Source organism: Papilio xuthus, unplaced genomic scaffold, assembly GCF_000836235.2.
Source record: "Papilio xuthus unplaced genomic scaffold, Pxut_1.1 DF827679.1, whole genome shotgun sequence".
Classification (NCBI taxonomy): domain Eukaryota; kingdom Metazoa; phylum Arthropoda; class Insecta; order Lepidoptera; family Papilionidae; genus Papilio; species Papilio xuthus.
The window spans coordinates 4,588,503-4,615,981 of NW_013530970.1; the positions used below are offsets into that span (position 1 = coordinate 4,588,503).

The 27,479-nt window shown below is 32.3% G+C and overlaps 1 protein-coding gene across 1 annotated transcript in view; it reads left to right on the forward strand.

The window, feature by feature from the left end:
• LOC106117999 (calcium/calmodulin-dependent protein kinase kinase 2) overlaps nucleotides 1-27,479 on the forward strand; it is a 71,664-nt gene that overhangs the window by 10,926 nt on the left and 33,259 nt on the right. Inside the window, exon 2 of the mRNA XM_013312550.1 lies at nucleotides 21,963-22,030. Coding sequence (XP_013168004.1) covers nucleotides 21,963-22,030 — 68 coding nt within the window. The remainder of the gene's footprint in view (nucleotides 1-21,962; nucleotides 22,031-27,479) is intronic.

Consider the following 27,479-nt stretch of genomic DNA (forward strand, 5'->3'; position numbering starts at 1 on the left):
AATAATGGAAACTTGGAAGATAAGTATAGGATAGTAACAAATATCTTTGCAGTTGTTGTGAAAATAATTATTAAGTGAATTTATAGAAAAATGTTATTGAATCTAAGTTTATTAAACTTACAAAATGGATATACATGTAGAAGTGTAGAGAAACTTAGAAAATCGAATTTTATGTATACTTGTATTCTATTAATTGATAGTTTTAGAATACAAGTACCTATACTTAGCAAGATTAAATATATTAAAAAAAGGAAGGGATGTAGTGTATGCATAAACGTAGTGTTGTTTGTCTCGAGCGTACACGCCATAAGTACATGCCGGAGAGAGGGGACGTCAGTCGATGTCAGACCTTTGAGCCGGCAACACGTGTCGGTACGTGAACGAGCCAAATATAGCACAACGAATGCTACAATGATGATAGAGTGGTTTTATGTAGAGACATGAAATATCATGGATATTGTTAATATTATATTCTCTTTTCAGGTATAATTTGTTTACTATTCTTGTATGTATCTTTTACAACATCTCACGCAATCCAGAGGGGTAGGCAAAGACCACATACCAACATTTGGCTTGGTCCTAACATACCTCTCTCGGATTTTTTACATTCATCAATGGTTTAAAAACCGTTTGACGCAAGAAATTTTCATGTATGTTGTTTTGTATGTACATATGTCAATTCTATTGTTACCTGAACAACTGAACCAAATTTGACGAGTGAGATGTCATTTGAATCCAATCCTTAGGTGTCATTGGTATTCTTTGCTTTATACCGATTCTATAATGATTATTAAATTCTTTGGCGTCGCTTTGAAGGTCATTGTTATCAAATGTATGACGGAATTCGCGTAACTTACGAAGTCAAATTGAGTAGAAATTGGTATTTGATGTGACAACTCAATGATAAAGTTGCGCAAACTTCGAAGTTTTGACTAAGTTAAAGTTATTTGATCGGTACAATTTAGATGTAATAAATTTGAATTGATGCCTGCCATATTCAGTCTTAAATGGTCACAAAAGGACTTCTTAAGTAACTAAGTTAGTTAATAGGTTTACAGCTTTCTAATGTTAAATATTTCTATCTTACTAATATTATAAATGAAAATGTTTACATGAAAGGATGAATGTTTGTTTGTAGATATCTCCAGGACCATAAATGTATGTCGCTGAAATTTGGCATAGATGTAGAACATAGTCTGGAAGAAAATATAGGCTACGTATTAGTTTTTTTTTTAATTAACCTCAGACGGAAACATGCGATAGCTAGTCTTTAATAAAATGTTTTTATTTATCTGATTTGAAGATCGCAGTTGGATGTTATTATATTTTCTTTAGTACAAAAATAATGTATGTACTTGATAACTTTTTAAATATAAAAATTGTTTTTGTTGACCTAAGTATAGATATTGAATTTTTTATATCACTCGTTCGTGTTTCTGTTCTGAATATTGAGGTCACGTATTTACGCGGAGTGTCTCTCGGGAGCTGTCAGACTAATTGATATTGCCATTGAAATGGGACCTACAACTCCACAGATAAGATAAAAACAAAAATGCCAAAAGTAACAGAATAAAAAAGAGTGAGTAAAAAAAACAATGCATATTTGTGTGTTTTGTTTGATTAATGTTTTTCGTGAGTTTATTGGGACTATACAGGATAGATTTTTTTTCTACAGCATTAAGTCAATATTTACAACTCAATACTAGGTAAGGGATTTATTTAATTACTAGCTGTAGCCAAAAGAAAACTTAATTAGTTATCTATGTGTTATTTGACATCTTCTACATCTATGTCATATTTCAGCGAGATCCAAGTAGACGATCTGGAGATAATTTCCATCCATCCATCTAAAATTTTGTATTTATAATATAATATTAAGTTTTATAATATTAGTACGATAGTGTCATAAGAGACTAAAGCGTCAATAGCCTAATGGTTAAGGGTACGGATTTCCGATCACGAGGTCGGGGGTTCGAATTCCGTCATTCGATTATTGTCGTAAACCATATCCTAGCACAAGCGTAGAGCTCAGTTGGAATGGTACAAGAAAGATTAGTAAATTTACAAACAAAAAACGGCTAACATTTAAAAAGAGTTAAAGAAATTGTGTATATGGATTTTATTGTCAATCATCTTTGGCAATATGTAAGAATAACGATTATTGGGAATATATTTTTATGTTAGTAACAGAAGGTACGTTTGAGGTCACTAATAATGACAGCTATAAAATCTGACCTAAATATATGTAAGCTGTTTCTGCCCCCAACACTTTGTTGGTCAAATCATGACCCAATTTTAATTCTTACTAATATTTTAAATACGAATATTTCGATGGATGGATGAGTTAAGCTTATTCGTATGAGTGAATTGGCAGTGGAAACCTACGGTAATCTTTACCTTTATCAAGAATAATGGTGTTAGTCAGTCGTGTACTATAGTATAAGTATAGTTGTCGCCCGCAACTCTGTCTGCGCGGAATTAAAAAAAAACTTAGTAGCCTATGTATTTTTCGAGATTTATTCTACATGTATGCCAAATTTCAGCGTGATCCGTTCAGCCGTTCTGGAGATATATTCAAACAAACATCCATCCATCTAAACATTCACTATTAAAATATTAGTTAGATTGATAACGTAAGGTTTGAAATTTAATATTAGGAAATTCCATATTAAAGTTTACCTCATATTTTGTTTCATATCTTCCAAGTTCATCCAGACTAACTTTAATACATTTTTAATTAAAAATTCTCATAAAATTGGTTTCTTTCAAAGTAAAGTAATATTAAAACTCTTACCTGAGTAAAATGTAAGTATCATGAATTCAAATTTCCAGCTTTTTCAGCAGTTAAAATTGATTATTTCAATCACTAGGTTCTTTTTGTGCTAACTATCCGGTGTGGTGCACAGATTTTATGTAGATATTTTTAGACATTATTAGTTAAGTGTAATTAAAAAAAATGTAATTAGTAGCCTATGTGTTCTTCCAGACTATGTTCTACATTTGTACAGAATTTCAGCGAGATCCATTAAGCCGTTCTGTACCTTCAAACAAACATCCATCCATCTAAACATTCGCATTTATAATATTAGTAAGATTTTTAAATCAACAGTATCATTATATTCAAGAAGTTATGTTCGAAGTGCACTGAAGGGAATTCTTTGTCGTCTTTTACGAAATGACCTTGACACTGTTGTGTTGTTTTAGTGTACCTAAATGTTTCCAGCGAGACATAGGCCTTTTACTGTTTGTGTCATTTGTAAATGATCTCCTATGACTCATTAATATAATGGTTTGTTAATTCAAAGTTTTGTTTATGGTTGAGATATAAAACGAGTTTGAAGAATAATGATTAAACGCTGCATTGTGAGAATTTTGAATTACGAAAGACGTATGGAAATTTTACCATTTAGAAATGAATTTTGTTTTGGAAATCAATATACAAGTATTTTTAAACTAATTTCAAAAGAACTGGAGGTTCCTGGTGAGCCGAATATGTTTTTTTTTAATTTATCAGAAAAAAAAGTAACAGCATAATTTCGGATTCTTGTGTTTATTATTAGTACAAATGATGTTATCTTTCAAGTCTTTGTCAATTTCAGGTAATTAGTTTCTTATTTACATATTTATACTATAAAAAGAGTTTGATTGTCCCTTTGTGAAAATTCTCCTTTACTGAAGAAAGGTCATATATTTCTGTGTTTATTGCTGTTTTTCTGTATTTTCTTGGCACAGTTTCAATAGGCTAGAAAATAAAGAAAATTATCTTTATTTATCCACGTAGTTAACGATATCACTAAATCAGATAAAATATTTCTCAGGAAATAAGATTGTTCTCTATCTATATATATTATATAAAAGAAAGTCGTGTTAGTTGCACTATTTATAACTCAAGAACAGCTTTACCTATATGGCTAAAATTTGGTAAGGAGGTAGCTCAGAGCCAGGAGACGGACATAGGATACTATTTATTCACTTTTTATTTCATTTCTCGGATTTATGCCTTCAAGAGCTGCTTTTTATTTAACTTTTTAAATAATATTATAAATGCGAATGTTTAGATGGATGTGATGTGGATGGATGGGTGGGCTACACTGATTAAGTTATTTTATATATCCACGCAGACGGAGTCGCGGGCGACAGCTAGTTTACAATGAATAAATAGATGAATGAAAATATACTAGCTGTCGTCCGCGACTCCATCCGGACGGGAAAAAACTTAATTAGTAGTCTATGTTATCTTGCAAGCTATGGTCTACATCTATGCCAAATTTCAGATCCATTTATTCGTTTATAAAAGAAAAAGAAAAGGGCTGTTACAGGGTTTTTCCGGCGATTATTCAAAATTTTCTCATATTTTAAACATCCCTAGACCTTCACAAACATTACAAGACCAAGATAAAAATTTCTTTCAGCCGTTCGCGAGTTTTAGAGAGACTAACGAACAGCAATTGTTTTTCATATACATGATACACACTTTATCATACGATCTAACAAGAAACTATGTCGAAGTAGATATTAAGAGGATAAGCTCTCTCGCTAGTTGATTCACAATCAATATTGACGTAGCAAATGAACCTCTATATTGTTTCCATTAGGGATTGCGGTCAAATTGGACGAGAGTGACGGCGATAAACGAAAACAAGACTAAGGGAAGGTCGGGAAAAATGGAACTGAACTATCTTTACAATCCTCTAAATTATTTCGATACTACGATCAATGGGTATTGCGAATTTAAAAATATTGTTTGAAAACATTATGTTTTATCATTGCATTGAAATACTAGGAAATTTTATTGTATACTAGCAGTCGCCCGCGACTCCATCCGCATGAGATAAAAAAAAAACTTAATTAGTTGCCGGCAATTATTCGAATTTTTCTCACCTTTTAAATCTTTCCTAGACCTCCACGAACATTTCAAGACCAACATAAGATAAATCCGTCCAACAGTTCTCGAGTTTAAGCGAGACTAACGAACAGCAATTGATTTGTTATATATATATAGATAGATTCTCTTCAAAAGGGTAGAGACAACAAAAAAAATATTTCGACAAGTTTTGACATGTTTTTGTCTTAATTGGATGACGATATAAGTTGAATATAAAATGCAAAACACTTGGGTACTTTTATTTAAATCAATAACAAATCTTATTGATAAATATATTTTGCATATAACATGTTAACTACATAACTCATAACATAATCAACATAGTTATGTTAGCAAAACGGCTTTACGCTACGTGCCTTTAGGCGTTGAGATGCGCTCAAGTATGAAACGTCCAGCTTTAGTTGACCTCGCTTGCTGCATAATCTTGATAATCGCTTCGGATTAAAACAACACTATGACTCTTATAGCATTACGTTGCGTGCATCAGATATAGTGGAAATTATTTATACATATATATAAAATTAGACTGTAATATTCAAATAACCGTTTTTACTACATGCATATGAATATATATACGGTTCGTACACTAAGATATTTTTTACATGATAGAGGTTACTAGACTATAGTCAACCACGTTGGCCATTGAATTTCTTCCCAGATATGCGCAGGTGTCAAGATGTTTTCCTTCGCCGTAAGAACGTGTGATAAATGCACATATATAAATCGTAAGACACATTAGTACATGACGTGATTCGAACCCAGGACCTTCAGATTACTAGTCAAGTGAACCCCTGAGCCACCGACTGTTTCGAATTGAATTTCCGCAATCGGCACAGAGATTTATAGCTGTAACAGAAATAATTAGCTGTTAATTAAGAACTCTAGAACAATATACGTTTCCACTCACTGACTTACAATTTGAGAGAATTTCACAGGGGACGGTTGAAATTAACAATTGTTTTGACGTCGGTTTGAAATGTACGTACTGTCAGTATAACATAAGATTGAATATAAATGGTTTCACAGCCATCAAATCTTAGGTTGTATTTGTTATCGGTATGTCTAATTCAGAGTAGGATAAGTACGAGTAAAATAAGCGAAGAATACAAAATAGTCCTAAATTTTCGTAACGCATTTTCAACTTAAACACAAAATCTACTATAGTGCTAGTCAATTTAAAAATTAATTAAAAAAAATGGAACCCACCTGCAAGCAAAACATTTCGTTAAAAAAAATTCAAAATCATAGCACCAGGAGCGGAGTAACGCGGTAACAAACATAAAAAACACAGACGAATTGATAACCTCCTTCTTTTTGAAGTCGGCTAAAAATTTATATGAACAGAAATAACGGTATATGATTGATGGATATGTCCAGAAAGACTCAATGGATCTTAGTGAAGTTTGGCATAGATATAGAACATAGCCTGGAAGAAGACAGGCTACTTATTAAGTTTATTATAATTCTGCGTTGTCGAAGTCGCGGGCATAAGCTTCTGTTAAGAAATTAATAAGATGTGATTTTGTAGATATGTGCCGTGTGTACTGATGATAAATTCGTACGAAATAAAAAATAACAATGTATTTATAACTACCACGTCGCCCACGACTCCGTTTGCGCGGAATTAAAAAAAACATAATTAGTAGCCTATATGTTCTTCCATACTATGTTTTACATCCATGTAAAAATTTCATCGGGTTCCGTTAAACTGTTCTAGAGATACCTTCAAACATCTATCCATCTAAACATTCGCATTTATAATATTAGTAAGAAGTAAGATTTTGCATTTTACCTTTGTATATATTATGCAATTAAATTGTTAATTTATAATATTACAATGCAAAATACAATAAATGTTGTTAAAGTACTTCAATATATAGAGTCGTAACATTCGCTATAAATTACATGGAGGCAGAACATAAATTATTAATAGCTACTCTGGTATGTATATAATTTGCATATAGTTAACAAGTCGTTAATGATTTGGTATAATATAGCGTTGTACAGCTTCACGGAAATGTATTTTCATACTTCATAATAATTTGAATATCCTGGTTAAAAAAAATTCTCTTAATATATTATAGAATAATTGAAAAACAATTACATTCCAAATAGCAATCAGTTACTATTTTAGATGTAATATTTTCATCTCTCTCATTCTCCTTGATAAGAGATGTTGATTACGTAAATAAGAAAGTAATGAGATTGAATGTGTATGGCCACAGAGGAGGAAGGCAGAAGAAATAATGTATTGTTAAGAAAACCAACACTGTGCCGGTATCGGCCCAAAACTATAACTATAATAACAACGCTTGCGTACCCTTATACATGGATCTGACACTAGGCTGGATAACAAAAGCGTGTTATTCGCTCCAAATGATTTTAACTAATTGGCTAAAAGTATGGGTTGTGTGAAAGCGGATATACATATTGTACCGACCCTTCGTAGTCATGTGTGCAAATACATATATATGTATATAACACTTTATATAATACCAGTCTAGAATAAGTCAAAGTCAAACGTGAACGGAATTCACATCGGAACTAATGTATCATTAATTCTGCACGAGTTCACATAGTTGCACACAGTTGTATACAGTTGAACACAATTGCACCCAGTTGCACACAGTTGTACACAGTCGAACGTAGTCTGCGAGTGTCAATTTGTTTTTAGCGGCGTGCCAGCGGTCCCCGGGGTAAATTGTAAACGTAGGTACTGTAAACATATAACCCTGTTGCTTTAATTGGAATTTATTGGAGTACTTTGTAGTATACGATATTATATTGTGTTTTTTTTTCTTTCTGGCAATAATCGTGGGTCTTGTTAAGTTTAATGCGTATCTCTGTTTTAGTTAAAACTGTAGTAAATTAAAATGCTAAACTAATGTTCTAATTGTTCAAAGATAAGTTATCATTTTTATAAATGGTATATTTCTTTGATATTTTAAAAACTTATAAAAGAACACCAAGTAAGGAACACGAAGAGCAAGTTATGTGGTAGAAAATTAAAGACAAATTTTTAATAACCTGATTTTTTTATTCGGTTAAAAACAATTAAATATTTTAGTGAAAAAAAAATCAATAATTTTTATATCATAACTAGCTGTCGCCCGCGACTCTGTCCGTGCGGGATTAAAAATAGATGTTGGCCGATTCTCAGACCTACTCGATATGCTCACAAAATTTCATGAGAATCGGTCAAGCCGTTTCGGAGGAGTATGGGAACGAAAATTGTGACACGAGAATTTTATGTATAAGATTTATTTCACAAACATTACGTATATCATACATATATTAAAATTATACCGTACGATATTTTGACCTAAATTTTCATAATTCAAGATGTTTTCTTTGTGTCTTTGAAGCGAGTAGAATACTCAGACTAAAGACAAACATAATTTCTTCGTTTGAAAGATAAACCTACATACTTAAGATACGTAATAAAACTGATTCCATTATGATAATAGTTTCTTATCATAATAATATGAAAAGTAACAAGTTTAAATAATTTTAAGCAAAATCAAGTCTATTATAATAGAAAACCAATATACTATGTTCCGAGTTCCAACACATTGTTATGTGAAATGCAATGTAGTGTACCGTTGATGCAAAATAAAAGACGTGACTTTCCCCTAATCATAGTAATAGTATCTGGATGACGGAGCTTTGCTCGGTATTTTTTTTAATTGTGTTTTTTGTAAATTATATTTAAGTACGAATTACTAATAAAATATGAATATTTTTCGATCTTACCGATACAATATATTGATTATCGATAAAACACGAATAAAATGACATTTTCTAAAAATGATTCCTTGATCGATTTCTCGCCCCCGAATATACTAAATGTTATGAAAATCGTTGGAGCCGATTCCGAAATTCCAATAATATATGACCCCTGAGCCACCGATGCTCTCCTAAAATACAAAGTTAATATTAAATGTTTTTAAATATGCAACACTGGCTTAATGATAAAACCTACTTCGTAGCGGGGAGACGAGTCAGCGGTGGAGAGAAACGAAGTATAAATGGATTAATTTATTAGCCGTCAGCAGCAGCGGTGCGATGCTGACATTTCCCTTTTTATCTGCTATTCTTCTGTATACTACATTCTTTATAATTCAATTTTAATAAATTTTTACACCTATGTAGAAAATATTGAAAACATGACACAATTTTTTTATTATATCCGAAACCAGAATTCGCCCAAATAGGAAGTGACTGCTGCCAATATACATACGCATTTGCAGATGCGTACCGTAATTAAACAAAGAAGTGGACACACAGAAAAAGGATTTTTCTCATAACTATGCATACCCTTTCCCCGACAAAGACAAATACCCACGAAAAGGATTTAAACACTTTAATTGTGCCTATTATAAAACTTTTAATGATGAGTTTTGATTCAAATCTTATGATTTCGATGATATTATTTAGAACGTTAAAATAAGCGTAAAAAATATCGAAGTAAAAATACTTGAATGGAAGTTGAAAAAGTAAGAAACTTGTAACAATGCATAAAAGTCTGCATTTTAAATTCAACTTGTTCACTTGTTAAAAACTACTGAACTTTAAAACTACTGAATTTATTATGAAAAAGTGGAGTAAGAGAATAACTATCAGCTATATATTATTTCTTATTGACTCGACCGAACTGATCAACAGATAATTTACTAATAAAGTCATAGAAATTCAATCTAAAAGCACTCAAAGCTCAGATTGTACTTTATCAACTGATCAAATCAAATCTTTCTGTAACAATTTACCCGAGAAGCCAAAAATGTATGTAATACCATCAATGTATGAATTAATAAAAGTTTAACGCAACAAAAATATAGTAATAGAAGTAATCCTACAGTAGTCGCTTACGGCTTCCGTCGCCGAGGGCTTATCTAATCTCACCCACACAGCGCTCCATTGTTATTGTACTTGATAGCTGACGGATGGTACGGAGAGGGGAAAATTAAGGTTTAGTTCATAAGCTTACAGCGATTTACATGCGCCAATAAGAGATCAACAAATTGCCCTTGTCCCTACGGGGGTTCGTCTTTAAACTTTATTAACCGTCATATCTGAATTCAATCCTTCCTTTCACACTTGACTTTGCCTGCTCCAAAGAAATCATCTACTTCAAATTTTCTTAGATTGGGGGCACTATTCGACTTATCGTTAATCCTTATATTCCTAGTTTCTAATATTTCCACTTGACCCTACCAATAATTTGACTCAATATGAACAGGTACGTTTTAAAAGTTTCGTCATTAATTTTAATTTTCAATTTGATAACTACAAGCTGAGCACATGGCACATATATATATATATATTTAATTATAATAATATCGCTTCAGCTTATGTTAGACAGCACTGCTGATTGCGAAGTAGGGCGGCGCCCTCGACCTTGGGCGGGCGGCTAGTTCCGGTGGACGATAACAAAATGTGTCTTTGTTTATGAATGTATTTTGTTAACGTACACCATTTTATTTTATACCTTTGATCTTTGATGTAATTGTTACGTTATATTTACTTTAGTAAGTTACATTTTATATACAGTTACCTGCTTATCGTTATATATTTATCTAATGCTATATGGTTTTTCGGGCATAAAGAGAATGGTAGAAATACAGCATCAGCTCACTATACCTCCCCACAGAGGGGCTCGGAGCCTACCCTAAGCTAGGGGTGACTAGGCCATAGTCAACGACGCTGGCTCAATTCGGGTTGGTTGACTTCACACATATCTTTGAATCTCAGATATCACATATGTTCAGGTTGCATCACGATGTTTTCATACACCGTAAGCACGTCGGAGAAATGTACATATGTTAATCGGAAATCGAAAAACACCTTGGTACGTGGCGGGATTCGATCCCAGGTCTTGCAAATTGTAAGACAAGTGCTTGACCCCTGAGCCACCGACATTCGTAGAAATACAATAACAACATTAGTAATAAATAACGTTTATGTAGACATATAAAATACTTATGTTTATGTACTGTCATTTTAACTACATACGTTTATGTAACATAGTATATGATTTTCTTTATTGTTCCTCATCGTAAGATACTATTATGATAAAATATTGTATTCGTGTCATTGACTTTGAGTTCAACAGCCGTGCAGAATTGGGTAATTCGTAAAGATTTCTTTTTTCTTATATAGGGTGTTTGATTATTCAGTTCTCTTATTCGGAAGAGATTGTTGCATGAATCCCCTAAATCATTAAGAATGTTCTTTATTACTTCTAGTTAGTTCATGTTGTTCTCGTAGGCGGAAAAAATTTATCTTATGCGTTCTTCAATATTTGGACAGTTGTTGAGGATTGGGACCTTTAAATTGTAAAATTTAGATCCTTATATTATCTATAATTGCCACGTATATCTTATTCAGTTAGTATCCAATATATTTAATAAATTTAAATAAAAATTCGACACATTTCTTACGATAATTGACACATTTACGACTTCCGAGCGTCTCACGTAGGCCAGGGAATTGCGTTACACGGTGGAAAGATGGCGCATTCAGCGAAATACTTTATTAAATTCCGTCCCCGCACATGTTGGGATACATTCGCTATATACGATAATGTGGAAGCATGCTCGGCGTATTAATATCGTAGATACTTAAATATTACATACATTTTATATTTTATAAGGTTTTAAACACCCTGAATATTGATGTGATGTAAAAGAATATTGACGTTTTTTTTTTTTAATTGGTATCTTAATTGCTCATTATTATTTCATTCAATAGCCATGTTATCCTATATCATCGTTTTTTTTTATAGTGGATAAGGCAAGAAAGGTGTGATATATATTATATATAGTATATATACATAGTCTCTCTCTTTTCGTTACAAACTATAAATGTACTGAATTGTCCAATAATGTTAATTACTTTTGTCGGGTCCTGTTTCTGCCATTCTATTACGTGTTTCTCAATGTGGGTGTGAAATTTCAATTATTCGCCAAACTAACTTGATACCGAACGAATTTCCACAAACCGCATGAAATTACGACCAATCCTTTGTAACGACGACCTCGGTGTAAAACTTATTCGCTTAGTTTCTATATTGTTTTATAGACTTTATGTCATATAGACCTAATATGTAAATAGAACTATACACATAAATTGATTTGAATAATGTTTATCTAGATCAGAAGACAGGAATCAAATCGTCGTTGAACACCTCGGTGTTCCCGCTGCTCGTTTGCTCCCTTCTGTTATAAAAAAAAATGGACATAACACGCCGGAAATCAGTGTGCTTGACGGAGGTCTAAATTTAGTCCTCTTGCCCTTCCCTATTCTTATGAGGAAAAGATTGGAAGGAGAACTGAAATTGGCAGAGGGGAGCATACATAGAAAAGGAGAATATCCTCTATCTCTGCGTCCCCTCCTTTGTCGATTATGGATAGGTGTTAGCAGATGAGTTGTCCATGCGAAGGGGGATGTCAAAGGACAGCGAACACTTTGTTATTTTGTTGAATTCAGTTAGCAGCTTGTTACCCACCTTTACTATAGAAAATATTCACTCTTTTTAATTCCATTTTTAAAAGAAAATTGTAAACCAAAGTAACTTTTTAAAGATGTTTTTGCAATATAAACCCAATGTATGTATATGGATTTGTAACAAAAGTTCATTGACTTCAAAGTACCAATTTATAAGATCGATAGAACCTGCGATAAAGTTTCTAGGAATAGAAAAACAACTACTGAGCTGTGCCGTTAACCTTTGTTGAACTCTCTGCCTACGTAGTTGTTTACTATAATAACCTGCGACCTAATATTTAATCGAAGAAGACTCCATAAACAAGCAGTTACAAACAAAAAAAACATCCAAACATTTTTTCTTAAACAAAAAAAGATAACAACTCCTTATCAAATTCTTATCTAGAATAGAACTTTGTCATAGTTAAGCTAAACATTTACATTGATTTTTTGCTTGTATTTTTACTTTGTGACGTATATATCTGTAATAAAATAAATAAAAAATTTAATAGACTTTATCAAGTCGTACTGGTGATAAATAATAATATGCCATTTTCAATCTTAATGAATTAAAAAAAAAAACCAGTTATCTTATCAACTGCTACAGTTCAGAATTTCGTAGAACATCTACGACGTAGCACCTAAACATATGAAGATGTTGTTAGGGCACTATCGTAGCGGGCTATAAATTACTTTGTTAAGTGAAAAGCAGTATATATTCTATCATATTATTATCTATAACTTTCATTATTTGCGTATATACTTTAAGAGGCCGCAGCAATGCTCTAAGCGAGTTTTCACTACGACAAACTTTAAAAACTTTTTAAATGAGATTATTTTATTTCCTATTTTAACATTTCAGTATATATACTGCTGTCTCTTTAAAACTAACCACATATTGACATGACGAATGTCTATTATGATAGTCGAAAACTATATGGCTATAAAATTAGACAATAAAACGTTAAGTATCATAGAGTGCTTTTGGATAAGTTATTTTCCGACGTAGAACTTTTATTAAGATTGAGTTCAAATATAATAGTCACTATATATAGTATATAAGGCATGTTATATATTTAGATGAGGACCTTGTGTGAGGAAAATATGTGAACTAACAATATCATCTTGATAGGGACATGTCTTGACTAATGACGCGGCAGCGGCACGGTTTGATGTCACCATTTAAAGATTTTCCAAATTCCAGAAAAATGTGACGTCAATATTAAAGTTTGCCTTATTTTTCCTAAAATATTTTACATAGAAGCAAGATTTTGTGACAGGACATCGCCAATTGGAGGTATGTGGTCTCTGCTTACCTCTCGGGTTACGGGTGTGAGTTATGTTGGTTTGTTGTTATGTTTTACATATATAAATTACTCAAAAATCGTAAATATATATTTACTACTACTCCGCTACGATCCAAAATGGTTTCTTGGCTTCCGACATAAGATATATGTATATTTAGGAGTTTTAAATAAAACTTGTCGATACTAATTAAGATTTAATAACGTTTAAAAGTCGATAAAATTTAACAAGGTTATAGAACCTATAAATCATGATCGCGTTACAAGGCTGTCGAGGCAGCGTTACGATATACAATTTATTAGCCATCGAACGCCTACACTGACCTCGCTTTTTTATTTTAAATTTTCAACCCTGTGATATTTTTAATAATTACCCTTTCCGCGCTAATGTAATAAAATAAAAAAAAACTCCGTACATTAATTTTACATTATTTAATTTGGTTTAGTTTTAGTATAAAGTTTATTTTATATTGTATAAATTATTAGGTTATATCTTATATAATTTAAATAAATATTAATTATTATAAGTAAATAACTAATTAGTTAAAAAAAATAATCTTAATTATAACGAGAGTTTACTTTTAAAGTGGATCAATTTACTTTAACAATTTAACTTGGGCTGGTAAGCATAACGCTAATAATATAAGTGAGTATGTTTTGATTGATGAATAGGTTAATGGATCGATGTTTACTTAAATGTACCTCTAGAACGGCTGCGTGGATCTCTCTCAAATTAGGCATAGATGCACACAAAATTTAGTTCTTCGAGGATGGAGTCACGGGTGACAGCTAGTCTTTAAATGTCTACTGTTTTTAATACTCAAAGCCAGAGATGATCAGAGATGGATTACAATTTAAAACATAAAAGCTTATGTAAGACTTTTCAAATTAAAACTCAGATTGTAAGTTTCAATCAAAGTCCGTAAAGCGGCTATAGCGAGTTACCGAACGAATGGAAACGCAAACTTCAATGAACGACAAATTGAAAAGATCAGTTACGAGTCCAATTGGTCGGACTTATTTCCTACCGTTGATTTTAATTAAAGCTGCACTGGATTGAACAAATAATCATTTAATCATCTTATCATATTAATACGTGAAGCATAAACTTTGTACTCCTTTTTAAGATCATTGCACGAATGATGATGTTTGACAAATTGAATGTTCATGTGGATAAGACAGCTATTATTTAGAAAAACATAATCAGCTCACTATACGGAACTTACCCTAAGTTAGAAGTGACTAAGTCATAGTCAACTACGCTGGTCAAGTGTGGGTTGGTTGTCTTCACACATATCTTTGAATTTCTTCTCAAATATGTGCAGGTTGCATAACGATGTTTTCCTACATCGTATGAATGTCGATAAATGTACATATGTAAATCGAAAATCGAAAAACACACTGTTAAATGTCGGGATTTGAATGCAGAACCTGCCGATTACAAGTCAAGTGTTAAATCCCTGAGCCACGGACGCTCAAAAATTGTTTAATGTTGACCAATACGCGACCATTAGTAAAGTCGTGTAATTATCTTAAAAAGTTTAGTTACTATAAAAAATCAAAATAAGAATTAGCAGTAACCAACGAGAATATATCTTCCCAAATTAACTTTAATACATTTCACATATTATATATGAGTTTAATATAAATATTTGACATAGAGATTGTGTAACATAACTTCGCGTTTCGTACACAAATAACTCTGAATGTAATCTCTGAAAGTGTATGGCTTTTAATATTTGCGCTTGAAACAAATTCGTTTAATCTGTACACAAGTTACTCGGTAAGTAATTTTATGGAGCAAAGAAATGTAACTTAGCTTGATGGATTACCCCGCAGCGATCACTTAGCGTCAACTTAAGATACAGAAAGGTGAGTGTTTGTTGAATTTTTATTATTTCTGACGTAATGGATAACTTAATAGATAGCTGGCTTCTAATAAATTATTTTTATAAGCTTTTATTTGACGTCTTATATTTGTGACATGAATCATCATATTGTCATCGTCGTTTATGTCAAAACTAGCGATCGCCCGCGACTCCGTCCATGCGGAATTAAAAAAATATCTTATAATTAGTAATTTATGTGTTCTGCCTTCAAGATACCTTCAAACAAACATCCGTTGGATGGATATCCTAAATATTCGCATTTATAATATTAGTAAAATAGTAAGATGTAATAAATACACAGAGATTTTTACATAACTCATTTTTACTCATGAATTATTTTTATATTAATCGCATCTAAAATCATAAATTCAATTATCACATAAATGAAAAATAAATCCCGTCCCAAAGTTATAATAAAATCACCCTTTCGCCTGAATCTCTTTTTACATTCAATATTTGTTTTCAATCGGAGCATCAGAATACCGACGTGAAACAAAAGACGGATTATTTGATATGAAATAGTGAAATTGAATACACAACATATGAGTTTTAACGTCAAAAACACTTCGGAAAAATGAGTTTGACAAATGATTAAAAAAAAATTGACATCCCCAAAAAATGAAATTTAATTTATCGAAAGTGAAAATACACGTGGTCTGTTTGATTCCAGCTAATTTTTGCAAAAAAAAAATCACAAATACTATGGTTTATCTATAAATAATGAGCGTGATGGCTCAGGGATTTAAGCACTTGACTTGCAATCTGCAGGTCCTGGGTTCGAATCCCGCCATGTACCAATGTGTTTTTCCATTTACATATGTACATTTATCCGATGTTCTTACGGTGAAGGAAAACATGGTGATGCAATCTGTACATATCTGAGAAGAAATTCAAAGATATGTGTGAAGTCAACCAACACGCACTAGGCCAGCGTGGTTGACTATGGCCTAGTCACCCTTAACTTATGGTAGGCTCCGAGCCCCTCAGTGGGGACGTATAGTGAGCTGATGTACATTGTACTTTGGTTCCGTGCACAATTTTTTTTAAAATTATTCTTATTAGCAATTCAAATGATACAATAAAAATAAAATTTGTAAAAATTAAACTAGCAAATGAAATTGGTACAAAACCATATTTACAATGAATAACAAAATCTAAATATTAATAACATCGTTGACCTTATTTCGACTAAAGTTTTAATTAAAAAGTTTGTTATGAAGTCTTTCAATATTTACAACTTATTTGTCTAATACATTATTAATTAAACATTATAACTTTACAAGATAATGCAATATAAAAAATCACGTACAAAAACCACACCTAAAAAGTACAAGCACAAGTTGTCAAATGTTATGACAATTTAATCACAATATTATGTCAATAGATGGCGGACCGTATTACTAGATCGCGGTTTTGTTATATATGTTATATGTATCGACCTGCCGATTGCAATTGATTAAAGTTGACTCGCACCAAAATATAACCAGTGTTTTATTGCGATTACTCGATACCACTCCAGTGAAAAGGAGCCTTTTTTGAGACTGCTTTACACAAGCTTTATTACAAATTTGTCACCGCTCTTTTTTATTACAAACTTTTTAAAATTTCACAATAAATAGATATCAAAGAATAAATGTATTGAAATATTTATAAGTTTAACCGTTGATTTCTGAGATCAAAAACTCTGTATAACATCATCATCATTGTCATTATAATTGCCAAACCGACATGACAATATCTTTCAAATTTTTGGTCTCGGAAACCTACTAGGGTTAGACTGATTACAGTTTATACATAAGGTATATGTACATATCAATATTATTTGGCTTGTTGTGATACTAACACATGAGTTTACGTGTCAAAGGGCTTAGGAAATTAGCTTAAAGTGATGCGGTTATCAGATTACATCTAACCGTATCTTGTTGCAAATAATCAAATTATATTTGCTTGAAAAGGGGAGCGTAGAGAGGTTGATAAAAGTAAGGTATTCGTTTTAAAATAATGGTCGAGTATTAAAAGTAGGTTTTTATTTTCAATTTTGATATCGTAGTATTCCTTTTTCAAAAGATGAAAGAGCCCGCAACATATATTGTAAAGGGCCAGCTCGCCCAGTACAATACCACGAATACAAAGAAAATTGACGTTAAGTGGAAGTATGTAAAAGGTATTAGAATGTAAGACCCAAATGGCCCTACGGAACTATTATAAGATGCAACGATCTTGCAGGGACTTGTAAAGATCAGTCTAGTCCTGTAACCCTCCCACCTCCATGACTACAGATTTTTGTGGAAAAAAAATTGATATAAAGAATATATCATCACCATCGGCTCGGTTCGGAGCCTACCCTAAGTTAGGGGTGACTAGGCGATATTCCACCAAGCTGGCCCAGTGCGGGTTGACTTCACATATATCTTTAAATTTCTTCGCAGATACGTGCAGGTCCTTCGTCGTATGAACATCGGATAAATGTACATTAGAAAAAAACGTGGGAGGATATTTTCTTTCAAATTATTATACTAATATTACGTATAAAGTACGTATCAGCTTCACTCACAAGGTAATACAAGCTTTACTTTGTCATCATAAAATTCCTTTCCTTTAAAGTTGTCTTTAGCAGCTTGTTACCGGCTTTCGTTCGGATTCGGAAATTCTCTTCACAAACTTTCTCGTTGAATTTTATATATTCATCGTTATAATATTTGTCGTTTCAAGTGACATTAAAAGTGCAATCATAGAATAAAATTCGCTTCCCACTTAGGATTTAATATCATCCAACAAAAATAAGAACTATAATTTAACACGTACGCATGTTGCTATGAAATATGATTTTATATAGTACTAGCGGACCCGACAGACGTTGTCCTGTCTACACGTATTTAATCTGAATAAATTAATATGAAGTTAATATTTGATGAAAATTGTGAATCTAAACCATTCCCAGATCCCCTTGAACACACACAAAAAATTTCATCAAAATCGGTCCAGTCGTTTGAGAGAAGTTCACTCACAGAAGAATTATATATATAAAGATAGCAGTCGCTCGTGACTCCATCCGCGAGGAATTAAAAAAAAAACATAATTAGTAACCTATGTGTTCTTTCAGACTATATTCTACATCTGTGCCAAATTTCATCGAGATCCGTTCAGCCGTTCTGAAGACACCTTCAAACAAACATCCATTAATCCAATCCAATTTATAAAAATAGTAAGAAGAAAGATTGCAAAAAGGGCATTTGCTCGTTTGCATTGCTGCGTAGGAAATAAATGTTGTCGACTGCACATAAATGAATTCTACCAAATATAACAAAGTAGCGGTTTCCGGCAACTGCGTCCACTCTCTAATAAAAAAATTTTAGTGTTCTTCCAAGTATCCATGTAGCCCTTTTGATACCTTCTAACAAACATCCATCCATCCAAACATTCGCATTTTTAGTATTAGCAAAATTAAATGATTAATAAAGCATAAGAGATAAAAATAACACAACTCCTTTCCACAAATATATAGTATAGATAAAAATGAAATGAATCTTTTTCAATTCTTAACAATCTTAAGTCTTGTAAGCGGCTTTTCTATGAACTTAACTGAAATTGCTTTCGATGTTCGAGAAATAGCCGTTTTCTATAGAAATATATTCAATTGAGATATAACTAATAAGTACTTTGTTTATATTTCAATGCGATCAGACGATAGTTTTATGTCATGTAAGATGAAATCTTGAATGAAAGAAATTGGTTTGTCTTATTATATGATTTTAGAACAAGAAGTGTGACAAGATTCTTAATGTAAGTTTTTAAGATGTTAACATAAGTAATATAGGGCCAGATATGCTTGTTGTTATACTCACTAATGCTATAAATGCGAATGTTTAGATGGATAAATGTTAGAACGTATCTCCGGAACTCCTGCAACGGATGTAGAACATAGTCTGGAAGAACACATATGCTAGTAATTAATTTATTTTCTTGTTTTATAAACTGAATTTAATTTTCATGTAAAATACCCAATGATAGAAAAAAATCGATGACTCAATGTTCAATATTATGTTAGAATGTGTACAGAATATCAACTAAAGTGTTTTCTTAGAAGCACTAAGACTACGATCTTGTTTTATAGAAGGTCAACAAATGTGTGACGTCATAAGGGGCCCAATTTTATTATACATTTTATGTTCACAAACTGAGATAATGTTATATTTGATGTTCAAAGAAAGTCGTTTTATTTGATGTAGCTAGTGTCTATCTCGACATTCACAATTAGTGTTATGATTATAAACTAGCTGTCGCCCGCAACACTGTCTGCGCGAAATTAAAAAAAAAAATTAACGTGATCCATTTGGAGATTGAATCATCTTTTCAAATGCCGGCAATGCATCTGCATTTGCATAGGCGTTTGAACATCTAGGTGTTTACCACCTAATTTTAAAGAAAAAGAAACCTTCTAACAAACATCCATCCATCCAAACATACGAATTTATAATATTAGTAAGAAACTTATACAAAAACGGATAAACACGTATATACGTCCGGTGGCGACAACGACTAGTTTTAAGCCCATCGGGGGCCCTTCTTCGGGGTGAGTGGGACTGTGTGTGATGTGAGCGACGGGCCACGTCCGCGAAAAAATACCAGTCCCACTCACCCTGAAGACTCCGATGGGCTCGAAACTAGTCAATACCGCCACCGGACACATATACGTGAGTGTTTAGCCTTTTTTATATACGTTAATTATAATGTCTCACGAAAGTCTGAACAGTTTATTCATAAGAAAGTAAGATATACAATGTTGTATTTTATTCTTTAGTCTTTATTCTAAGTACTGTAACATAAAGGCTTATACCATTACTATTTTTGCTGTAGTCATATCCATGTCCTGATCTCATATCTTTATCCTTCATCTTATTTGGGCACAGCGCATCACGTTATCGTCTTCCAGGTGACTATTATTAATATCGTATAGAACATTTATTAAGAGTAAAAAATGTTTCGTTTTTTGAAATAAATGCCACCTTGTTAATAGCATTTGTATATATAAAAATAAACTTCAAAGGAAAATGGGAATGAAAAAGTTTCAAGTTTTCACATTAAGCAAGTTACGTAATCGGCTTTTCTACAGACGCGGCCGTAACTAGTCGACTTGTAGACTTATAGAGAGTAAATGAAGAAAAAACGTTACTTTACTTACCTACGCGAAAGATATTTTAAAAACAGGTACACAATATAAAGAATGGTTACACTTTTTACAAAATTTATTTAATACTAGCCGATTCCATCGCTAAGGAGTTTAAAAAAAAAACTTAATTAGTAGCCTCTGAGTCCTTGTGATGTTCTACATCAAATTGCTACGAGATCGTTGAGCAGTTCTCTAGATATATTCTTACAGAAATCCATCCATCCAAACGATCGCATTTATAAAATTAGCAAGATTTTAAATAGTGACATCTAACCGTGGATTTCTGAGACGAAAATCTCGGTTTAAAACATATTGCTGTATCTGTTTTGTCAAAGAAATAAAAGAGATGACGATATGATTAATACAGAGATTTTGGTCTCTAACACCAACGGTAAGAGAAATTAAAAAAGCTACACTAGACCTGTAGTTGTTGAAAATTAATGTTTAAAATTAAGCTTGTTATTTAACATAGATGGCGCTATTGTCAAAAAATATTTTATGCATTTTATGCTAGAAAAAAATTACATTTCACAAGAATATTATTTAAGTGTAAACGAAAGAAATTATAAATTTAATTTAATCTATTTACCTTTTACGTCGATGGAATCTTACCTTAAACGATTTTTCAAGTTGATTAAACATCGTTTTAAGATTAGAAATCTTCATATTCAGTGATCCTAATAAATTCAATGATGTATAAAACTTTACTAAACATAAGTATCAAATATAAACAGTGTGTTTACGCTTGAATTAATTTCAATATTTGACCTAATAACACAAATTATTTATTACTAAAATAGCTATCGCCCGCGTCTCCGTCCGCGCGGCAATAATAACAATTATGGAGATATCTTCAAACATCAAAACGTTCGCTTTATAATATTAGTAAGATTGAAACTTAATAATGATATAATTGCTTAGGAAATAATTTGTATATCTTATGAAATTGATTGAATAAAAAAAATATTCAATAATTACAATTAGCGCAGGTTTTCACTGCACAATTATTTTTGTTTGAATTACAGTTTAGAAGGTTTTAGTTCTTCATATGTTTATATTCACGACAAAAATAATATAAGTAAAATAAATACATAAAAAAATATTTTCTACTAGCAATTGCCTGTGACTTCGTTTGCGTAAAATGTCAACTTGGGATAGTGTAGTTTTCAGCAGTGAAAGAATTTTTCAAATCGCTACAGTTTCTTAAACTGTCTTGTCTGTTATTTCAGATTGGTGTTCTGCCTAACACTGGCTCGGTGCGGAGGCCGAGGGCACCACGGCTGGCGGACATACCAAGGTACCATAGACTTATAAACATAACTAGCAATCGCCTGCGACTCTGTCCGCGCGGTATTCAAAATAAAATCAGCCTAGGTGTTCTTCCAGGCTATGTTCTATATGTATGTCAAATGTCATCAAAATCCTGTCAGTTTTGGAGATACATTCCAACAAACATCCATCTATCCAAACATTGGCATTAATAATATTAGTAAGATTAGTAATCAAGCTTTCGTTCGATTAAAAATTGTTGTCCAATTCTTTATAATATCCTTAAAAAGGGGCATCAAGTTAATTCACGTCTTAATATTAAATATCTAATGAAGCAAATAACTTTAATAGAAAAAAAAAACTTTCTTTACGTTTTCAATATGGTATAAAATTGGAACACAGTTGTGCAATCATTTTAATCGAATATTTCGCTTAAACTCCAATCAGCCGAATCAGATTGACTGACGTCGATTTTAATCCGATTGAAATTCGACACTAACCAATTACACTGTTATATTAATAACAATTAAAACATACATCTATTTGTGGTTAAGAACATTTCATCACGAACAACACGAAATAAATATTTATAGAGCGTCGGTTGCTCAGGGGTCAAGCACTTGACTTGCAATTTGCAGGTCCTGGGTTCGAATCCATGTACCAATGTGTTTTTCGATTTCCGATTTAAAAAATAATAAAATAAAATAAAATATGTACATTTATCCGACGTTCTTAGTGCGACGTTCGACGTGAAGGAAAACATCGTGATGCAATCTGCACATATCTGAGAAGAAATTCAAAGATATGTGTGAAGTCAACCAACCCGCACTGGGCCAGCGTGGTTGACTATAGCCTTGGCCCTTGGTTTAGGGTAGGCTCCGAGCCCCTCAGTGGGGACGTATAATGTGCTGATGATGATGATGTTTATATAAAATGTATTAGTAATGATTGAAATAATTTAATATTTTATTTTAAACGTTTAATTTTAAATGTAATAAAGTTCGAACATACCCAGTGCATTCGTTAGGCTCACCTACGAAACCAATTAGCATTTATATGCATATAAATGAACAATATTTAATTTACCGTCCGCCCGCGAAATGCCGTGCGGTTCTCTCGTGAACGTATTCAACGAAACTTTCGAGCTCACGTTATGATATTCATTATAAGCTTTCAACAATTGAAAATTATATATTATATTTTGTCCTATTTTGTTTCAGATATGTGCAGGTTGCATCACGATGTTTTCCTTCACCGTAAACGTCGGATAAATGTACATATGTAAATCGGAAATCGAAAAACACATTGGTACATAGCGAGATTCGAATACAGGACTTGCAGATTGCATGTCAAGTGCTTGACCCATGAGCCACCGACGCTCTAAAATAAACATACCACAAAATAATTAGTTTGCAATATTACATGAAATATCAGTGTATAGACCGACAAATATATCTGACCCGATGGGCGTAAGACAAATTATTTATAAACAAGCGGACAGCCACTTAAATCGCTGAAATAGTGAAGCGATCGTTGCCCATAAGCATCCGCAATTGGAGATGCGTAGCCTTACCTTTGCAAATTTATCCGTAGGGCCCGCTTTAACATCTTCGCACGAATTGGTTCGCCCGGTGCAATACTACGACCACACAGAAAACAGGCGTCATGTGGAAGCAATTCCGCGTTTCTGCTGATGAGTGTGGTACCAGCAATCTAATTGCGGATATCCATGGGGAGCGGTCCCTTCGCTGTTACAGCGATTTCGGGTGGCCGTTCGATCGTTTGCCAGCTTATAATATAAAAACAAATATTAGAGTTGTTAAAGTTGACACACCGCTGTTTTATTCGTATAAAAGAATTACATTAAAATATATTGACACACGACCAACACAATAATAAATACATTGTGGTTTATTTCAAGTTAAAAAAAGTTATCGAGGGATATTCAGCACTACGGTCAGAGTTCGATTACAAAACATAAATAATTGTGACCTTTCTCCAACTCCGTCCCTCTGACCTTTAAGCTTGTCTCAAAATAAACACTTTCTGGACATGTAAATAGCTTCACAATTTAATTTATAAGTTAGAATAAGTTAGAGGCAAGCATTAGGCTCGTAGACATTCTTTTTAAAATCATACTAATATAAATGCGAATGTTTAGATGGATGGATGGATGTTTGTTTAAAGGTATCTCCAGAACGGATGGACGGATCTCGATTAAATTTGGCATATATATAGAACATAGTGTGGAAAAACACATAGGCTATTTGTTAATTCTTTTTTTTAAATCCGCGCGGACGGAGTCACGGACGACAGCTATATCTTATAACTAATAAATATAGACTATGTCACTTAGGGATATCATAGCGTTCTTATTTCGAAAGAATTTTAGAAATCAAACCAGTGGGGTCAGACAAAGAGCTTTCGCTTTGAAGCGATTCCATAACACACGTCAAAAATGTATAAAACTGACAAGAGGTTCGATAAGTCACGTGACTGTCGTGCGACAGTTACATACATACTATAAATTCGCTATGCAATCGCTTCTAAGCGAATGAACTTTGTCTATACCTACAGATATTTTTGAATTTATTAATTACAAACTGGCGAATACAATCCAAATGAATCGCATAACCTCGGCATTGAAGTTGCATTTTAGCTATCAAATAAGGGAACGTACCCATACTACGTGACCCGTTTAGGGGGGGAGCGGAGTCTTTAAAATACTACAGTGAGTCACAGAAGCGGGGGGGCGCCTCAGATTTTAGTCACGTAGTCGTTACTTGTTTTTTTCATAATACATAATTCACTAGTAATTTAAGAAGAGTATGAGCCAAATTATTTCTTTTTCAATTTTACCTGTGAAATGATTAAAAATCATAATTATGGATTACTACGTAAAAACTAAAGGGTCTTGGCATGTACTACGAATGGTCACCGAGGGGAGGCAGGGGTTGAAAAAACTAAAACAATAGGTCACGTAGTGTGGGTATGTTCCCTAACTTACGCAAAGGAGATTAGGGTTATTTTATTAGGTATGCGTCTCTAACTGTAGGTTTCTGAGACCAAAATCTCTGTATAAAACATATCCTAGTATCTTTACATAAGAGGAATTAGATTATTGTAGACGTTTATTACATAGATTATTAATATAATTTAGAAAAACTCAAAATATACTTTATTAAATGGAGCTTTTACAAACATCTGTTGCAACGCGATGTCAAAAGTTAAAAAGAGTAATCCGTATTCTAAAGAGAGAAATAAATTCCGAATTTCCCGCCATTTATTTCGCTTTTCGCTCCAATTTCACCCCAAAGCGTTCATATTTCAAAAGTCCTCTTTCGTTTTACGGTTCTTGTAAAAATTGAACTTAAAAATATTTATTTCGAATATTTTTAAACATGAATTAGATATAAGGAAAAAGTTGAACACGCTTTATATGAATGTAAATACACAATATAGATGTTACCGTAAAAACCAAACTTCGGTTAGTACCAATATTTACTAGTTATAGTAAAAGTTTGAAAAGTTATGTGATTATAATATATTTAAGTATTTACTAGTATTTAACTAATATTTTTTTTTTCTTCAAATATCTACACGTTAGAGGTCGATAAATTTCCGAATAATATTTTGTACTTTTGCTAATGTAATTGATAAATCTTAAGATAGACTTGAGTTCGTGCTTTTACGGTAACGTGTATAAGAGTAAAGTTGGGTAGAGAATTATTTTCTGTTACTTTCATAGCTTTTTATTGGATAATGAATTAGTGTGGACCATTGGACCCAATGAAAATGACTATCAAACATCATCATCATCATCTTCATCATCACCATCATCATCATTATCCTATGACAATGAATAACTTATGTATTCGAAATCATTATGGCCTTTTTCCTACAGAGAGTCTGCATAGTATGTCCTCCTCCATACATCTCTATCAGCCGTCATATCTAAATTTACCCCCTTCTTACGCATATCCTCTATCACACAATCCATTCAAAAGAAATCTTGCTCTGTATATTTAAATTAATATATCAGGCGAAAGCTTTCACGTTTATTTTCTTTCAAATAACTGTAAAGAATTTCTAGAAAGTAACAATATTTCGAATTAAATTTTTAAATATTTTTAAATAAATGAAAGCGTAAAATTATTAACATTTTTCAAAACTTTTATTATTTTATACATTCTTTCACAAGACAAGAGTCGTAATTATTTTCTTTGCCTTTGTAAAATTCCTTGAAGGGAATTGCTTTCTAATTTTTTAGAAGCAAGTTTTTTTTTATATTCAATTTATAAAATTCTATATATTTAGTAAGTTCTTTAAGGCAAACGCTTATCTTCGAAAAAAAAAATAATAAAAATCTTTATTAAATTACGTTTCATACTAAGAATATATTGTTTTATCTTACTAATATTACGAGTATAAATGCGAATGTTTGGATGGATAAATGGATGTTTGTTTGAATATACCTCCAGAACGGCTGCGCAGATCTCGCTGAAATTTGGCATAGATGTAAAATATAGTTTGGAATAACACATAGGCTACTAATTAAGTTTTTTAATTCCTTACGGTCGGAGTCGTAGGCTAGCTAGTATGTTATAAGGTTGCATTTCACAATATTATAACCATGAGTTGAAATTACTGTAGCCACGTGACTAAGTTAATTTCAAAGTTTATGAAATCTGAAGCCAATTTCTAATTGTTATTTCAACATTATTTCTATTTTTAAACATTACTCACGTTCATAAAGACGTGTTCAAAACTTGTGCAAGCAACTGCTGCTAATCGGAGGAAGAGAGCGAGAGACAGACAGAGACGAAACGTGAAGGAAGAGAGAGAGAGAGGGAGACGAAACTGTTGCTAACCGTGATACTCCACTACAGTGACACTAATAATATTACATATTGCCATCCCTTTCATTTCCTTTGATAAAACAAAAACAACAATATATACACAACTGTTACGGCTGACATCTTACGTAAAAGACTTATAGTAGAGTTTCTGAAAGAACTCCGATAAAAACATATTGTTATCTCTGTTTTGTCAAAGATAATGACAGGGATGACGATATGTTTTATATACAAATTTTGATCTCAGAAACCATCAGTACAGTATAGCAGATGCTAATCTCAATTTCTTCTGGGAAATCGTATAAGAAGATTAATAGTAGAGTCTAAAATAAACAACACGGTGCATTTGGTTTTAAATTTTAATGTTTACTAATGCTACCCTTTAATGTAAATGTTATATTAAATCGACACTAAGGGACTGTGTATGACATTAAAAAATAGAAGAAAATATTATTACGTGATGCAACTAAAGATCTTTTGAACGTTTATTGTAATTCAAATTTATTGTTTTATGTTGAAACTTGTTTAACATTTTAAACATTTTAACGATTTCAAATGAAATCCAATAATGAATAAAATTGAAGAAACTTTACAAGGAAACCCGCATGCAACTTTATAATT